The 5,884-nt window shown below is 40.9% G+C and overlaps 1 protein-coding gene across 1 annotated transcript in view; it reads right to left on the bottom strand.

Annotated features, from left to right (window-relative positions):
* The window catches only part of PHF8 (PHD finger protein 8), a 114,388-nt gene that overhangs the window by 73,474 nt on the left and 35,030 nt on the right, over positions 1–5,884 (bottom strand). The window contains exon 7 of the mRNA XM_011946592.1: positions 4,853–5,015. Coding sequence (XP_011801982.1) covers positions 4,853–5,015 — 163 coding nt within the window. The remainder of the gene's footprint in view (positions 1–4,852; positions 5,016–5,884) is intronic.

Raw genomic sequence — 5,884 nt, forward strand, 5'->3', positions numbered from 1 at the left:
TGGCGTAAACCTGGGAGGCGGAGCTTGCAGTGAGCTGAGATCCGGCCACTGCACTCCAGCCTGGGCGACAGAGCGAGACTCCGTCTCAAAAAAAAATAAAATAAAAAAAAAATAATCGAGATGGCATAACACTGTTAGAAGGATTGATAGAACAGAATTCAAGGACCAGAAATAAACCCCCATCTTTGGTCAACAGATTTTTGACACAGGTGTCAAGACAATTCAATGGGGAAAGAAACAGTCTTTTCAAAAGGTTCTGGGACAACTAGATAACTACATACAAAACAAAGAAATTGGACCCTTACCTCATACCATATACAAAAATTAAAAAATGGATGAAAGATCTAAATGTAAGAACTAAAACTATAAAATGCTTAGAAGAAAACTTAGGCATAAATCTTCATGAACTTGAATTAAGCAAGTCTCTTAGACACCAAAAGCATAAGCAAATAAAGAAAAAAATAAATTGGACATCAAAATTTGTAACTTTTGTCCTTCATAGGACACTATCAAAAGTGACAAGACAGCCCCAAGAATGAGAGAAAATGTTTGCAAATCATATATCTGGTAAAAGTCTAGTATCCAAAGTATATAAATTCTTATAACTCAACAATGAAAAGACAATCTAATTAAAGAATAGGCAAAAGATTTAAATAGCTATTTCTCAAAAAAAAAATCTATACAAGTGCCCAATGAACATGTAGAAAGATGTTCAACATCAAAGGTCATCCAGAAAACAGAAATCAAAACCTCAATGAGATACCACTCTACACCCATTAGGATGGCTACAATCATAAAGAGACAGCAATAAGCACTGGAGGAAGATGTGAAGAAACTGAAATTCTCACACATTACTGTTGAGAATATAAAATGGTGCATGCAGCTGCTTTGAAAAGTTTGTCAGTTTCTCAAAAAGTTAAACACAGAGTTACTATATGACTCAGCAATTCCCCTCCTCGATATATACCCAAGAAAAAATGAAAACACATGCTCGCACAATAACTCATACATGAATGTTCATAGCAACACTATTCATAACAGCCAAAAAGTGCAAACAACTCAAATGTCTATCAACTGACTAATGGACAAACAAAATGTGGCATATCCACACCACAGAATACTACTCAGCTGTTAAAAAGAATGAAGTGGCCAGTGCAGTGGCTCACACCTGTAATTCCAGCATTTTGGGAGGCTGAGGCGGACAGATCACGTGGTCAGCAGATCGAGACCATCCTGGCCTGTACATGGTAAAACCCTGTCTCTACTAAAAATACAAAAATTAGCTGTGCATGGTGGCGCGTGCCTGTAGTCCTGGCTACTTGGGAGGCTGAGGCAAGAGAATCGCTTGAACCCGGGAGGCAGAGGTTGCAGTGAGTGGAGATCGCGCCACTGCACTCCAGCCTGGCAACAGAGTGATACGCGATACTCCGTCTCAAAGAAAAAAACAGAAGTGCTGGCTGGGGAGCGGGAGTGGCTCACACCTGTAATACCAGCACTTTGGCAGGCCTAGGTGGGTGGATCACCTGAAGTCAGGAGTTCGAGACCAACCTGGCCAATATGGTGAAACCCCATCTCTACTAAAAATACAAAAATTACCCAGGCAGTGGTGGCAGGTGTGGGGAAAAGAAAGACATCAGCCTGTTACTGTGTCTATATAGAAGGAAGTAGACATAAGAGACTCCATTTGGCTCTGTATTTGAAATGCTGTTAATCTGTGACCCTACCCCCAACTTTGTCCTCGCAAGAGACATGTGCTGTGGTGACTCAAAGTTTAATGGATATTGGGCTGTGCAGGATGTGTCTTTGTTAAACAAGTACCTGAAGGCAGCTTGCTGGTTAAAAATCCTGCCCCTCCCTGGGCAATGGAACATCTCCGGGTAAAACCCATTGTGTGCTTTGTTTACTGAGTAAGGAGAAAACGGCCTTTAGGAATAAGGTGGGACTTGCTGGAGCAATGCTGCTAAAAAGGTTTATGGAGATGTTTGCATATGCATCTCAAGGCACAGCATTTTCCTTTAAACTTATTCATGTTACAAGGATTTTTGTTCATATGTCTTACTGATTTCCTCCCTACAATGATCCTATTGTCCAGCTACTCCCTTATCTTTTTGATGGTAAAGATAATTATCAATAAATACTAAGGGAACTCAGAGGCCGGTGCCGGCGTAGGTCCTCTGTAAGCTGCGCGCCGGTCCCCTGGGCCCCGCTTTTCTTTCTCTATACTTTGTCTCTGTGTCTTATTTCTTTTCTCAAGTCTCTCGTTCCACCTAACGAGAAGCACCCACAGGTGTGGAGGGGCAGGCCACCCCTTCAGCAGGTGCCTGTAATCCCAGCTATTCGGGAGTCTGAGGCAGGAGAATCGCTTCAGCTTGCGAGGTAGAGGTTGCAGAGAGCCAAGATCATGCCACTGCACTCCAGCCTGGACATACTGATAAATGCTATAACATGGATGATTCTTGAAAACATTATGAGTGAAAGAAGCTAGACACAAAAGACAACATATTATAACATTCCATTTATATGAAATATTCAGAAGGGGAAATCCATATACAAATGAAGTTAAAAATGGGTTGTCAAAGGCTGGCGGACAAATGAATAAAGAGTGACTGCTAATGAGAATAGGGTTTCTTTTTAAAACAATGAACATTTGGGCCAGGCGCAGTGGCTCACGCCTGTAATCCCAACACTTTGGGAGGCCGAGGCGGGTGGATCACCTGAGGTCAGGAGTTCAAGACCAGCTTGGCCAACATGGTGAAATCCCATTGCTATTAAAAACGCAAAAATTAGCTGGGCGTGGTGGCACAAGCCTGTAGTCCCAGCTACTCGGGACGCTGAGGCAGGAGAATCACTTGAACCCGGGAGGCAGAGGTTGCAGTAAGCCGAGATCATGCCACTGCACTCCAGCCTGGACAAAAGAGTGACTCCATCTCAAAAAATAAATAAATAAAATAATGAACATTCTCTGGTATTAGATAGCAGTGATGTACAACCTTGTAAATATATAAAGAACTGAATTGTACCCTTTAAAATGGTAAATTTTACAATATATAAGATGTATCTTAATTTTCCAAAAGCTCATTTAACTTAATGAAAATACAACATATCAATATTTGTGTGACACACCCACATCAATGCTGAGAGAAATTTAGGGAAAGCCTGAAATCAATAAACTAAGCTCTCATCTCAAGACTACAAAAAGAGCAAAATAAACCAAAAGCAAGCAGAGGGAAGGAAAAATAGAGATAAAAGCAGAAATCAATACAACTGAAAACAAAAAGACAACAGAGAAAAATCAGTAAAACAAAAAGTGGGCCAGGTGTGGTGGCTCACCCCTGTAATCCCAGCACTTTGGGAGGTCGAGGCAGGCAGATCATGAGGTCAGGAGATCAAGACCATCCTGGCCAACATGGTGAAACTGCGCCTCTACCAAAAACACAAAAATTAGCCAGGCGCGGCAGCCGGCGCCTGTAATCCCAGCTACTCAGGAGGCTGAGGCAAGAGAATCACCTGAACCTGGGAGGCAGAGGTTGCAGTGAGCCGGGATCGGGATCGCACCACTACTTCAGCCTGGGTGACAGAGTAAGACTCTGTCTTAAAAAAAAAAAAAAAAAAGTGGCTCTCTGGAAAGATCAATAAAAATTGACCAATCTCTAGAAGACTGACACAAATAAAAGAGAAAGCACAAATAACTAACGTCAGGAATGATACAAAGAATACCACTAGAGACTTGGAAGACATCAAAAGGGTAATAAGAAAATACTATATGGCTGGGTGCAGTGGCTCATGCCTATAATCCCAGCACTTTGGGAGACTGGGGGGGGGTTGGATCACCTGAGGTCAGAAGTTCAAGACCAGCCATGGCCAACATGGTGAAACCCCATCTCTACTAAAAACAAAAAAATTAGCTGGGCATGGTAGTGCAAGCCTGTAATCCCAGCTACTCAGGAGGCTCAGGCAGGAGAATCTCTTGAGCCTGGGAGGCAGAGGTCACAGGCAGATGAGATCGCGTCACTGCACTCCAGCCTGGGCGACAAGAGTGAAACTCCATCTCAAAAAAAAAGGAAAACACTATGAACAACTCCACACATACATTTGACAATTTAGATTAAATAGACCAATTCCTTGAAAAGCTGATGATCGCAACTTATTTAACATGATATACAAAATCTGAATAGCCTTACGAAGATTTTTTAAATTGAATGTTAATTTAAAACTTCCCAAGAAAACAAATCTCCAGGCATATGTGATTGCACTAGAGAATTTTACTATACATTTTAAGAAAATTTAACACTAATTCTGATTAAAGAAATGAAAGAAAATCTAAATAAGTGGAGAGATACAATGTATTCATACAAGACCCAATCAAGTAAAGATGTCCTCTCTCTCCAAATTGAGACAACTGGGGGATTTTTTCACAATAAATATACTCAAATCCCACCCAAGACCTAAGAATTCATAATTCTGAGAGTGAAGCCCAGGTACATACTGTTTAGGAAAAAAAGCCCCATCCCCACCACAAGTCATTCTGACTTAGAGCCTAGAATGCCAGCCTCCCAGGCACTGCCCCTAGAGTTACGGGGCTTAGAGTCATGTTCTCTATCTTCACCAAGATGACATCAACCCAGGACAAAGAAGTCCATCAGCCTCCTCCTGGACATTCCCCACTTTCAGCCTCCCCAGGTGACCATGCTGCTTACTGACTACCACATGAAATTTCTTGAGGCCCAGTTCTGCGCCTTTGGCTGATATGAGAAAGACATCCCACATAATCAGATTAATATGCTGTGGGGCCAAAAGTTCCCTTCTTCTTTCCACCCTCCCTGAACCCTCCCAGAGGCACCCAAGGGAAGACCTGTTGGAATGAAAAGTGTCTGTCCTTGCTTCACGGAACACTTGTAGCACTTGTCCACCTGGTCCCCAAAGAACATCTCATTCTGATTAGAGGAACTGCTCCAGCACTCAAAGAGAGTCAGATTGGCATTTGTTGGGCGAATCAGGTAGAAGATCTTTTCACCCTGAAACAAAAAGAGGTTCAAGTGACAAAAATACCAAGGGTTTCCAGAAAAGTCCTTAATGGGTACTCCAAAGGGCTATTATTTCTCCCATGCTCCAAAATGATGGCAATATGCCAGATTTCTTGCCCAAACCCATCCAAGAATCATTTTTATGTGGATTTGGAACACTTCAAAAGGTCACTTTTTTTGTACTTTTAAGTTTCTATAAACTTGACAAAAACAAATTGGAAAGGGCATTTCAAACAAAATTGTTCAAGTTAAGACAAATGTACACCAAGTGTTCCTATTTTAGACACAATGCCAAATAAAAAATGGCCTCTACAGATGAATAGATCAATACTAGTAGCCTTAGGAGAATTTAAGGCCACATTACTGATGAGAAGAAAATTGAATTTGCCTTCAAATGCCATTTACAGAGTGTTCCTTCCCACACCTGCAATCAAAGCCCAAGGACTTCTGGAAGATTATATGTTATGTGATTATCTTTTGGAAGAACATTTATTTCCTAATTGTGTTTTGCCTGGATAAACACCAGAAAGATAATTTGGCAAAAAAAAAAAAAGAAAAAGAAAGAAACAAAAACCCAGTAGCACAAACAATATTCTCAAAGCATGATTGGTTTAACCAATATTTCCCAATAATAAATTTCAATGTAGAAAAGTAACACTAGAAATATAAGTTGCACAACTGGAGAATATTGAATCAGATCTGTAGATAAGGTACTAGTATATCAATGTTAACTTCCTGATTTTGATAACTATACAAATTATTTAAGACATTGTTTTTAAGACAAAGTTTTAAGACAAACCTGTAGTTAAGAACTACAACTGAATTATTAAGATATAAAGGAGGCCGGGTGCGGTGGCTCA

Source organism: Colobus angolensis, unplaced genomic scaffold (genome assembly GCF_000951035.1).
Source record: "Colobus angolensis palliatus isolate OR3802 unplaced genomic scaffold, Cang.pa_1.0 Scaffold250, whole genome shotgun sequence".
In the NCBI taxonomy this organism is placed as follows: Eukaryota; Metazoa; Chordata; class Mammalia; order Primates; family Cercopithecidae; genus Colobus; species Colobus angolensis.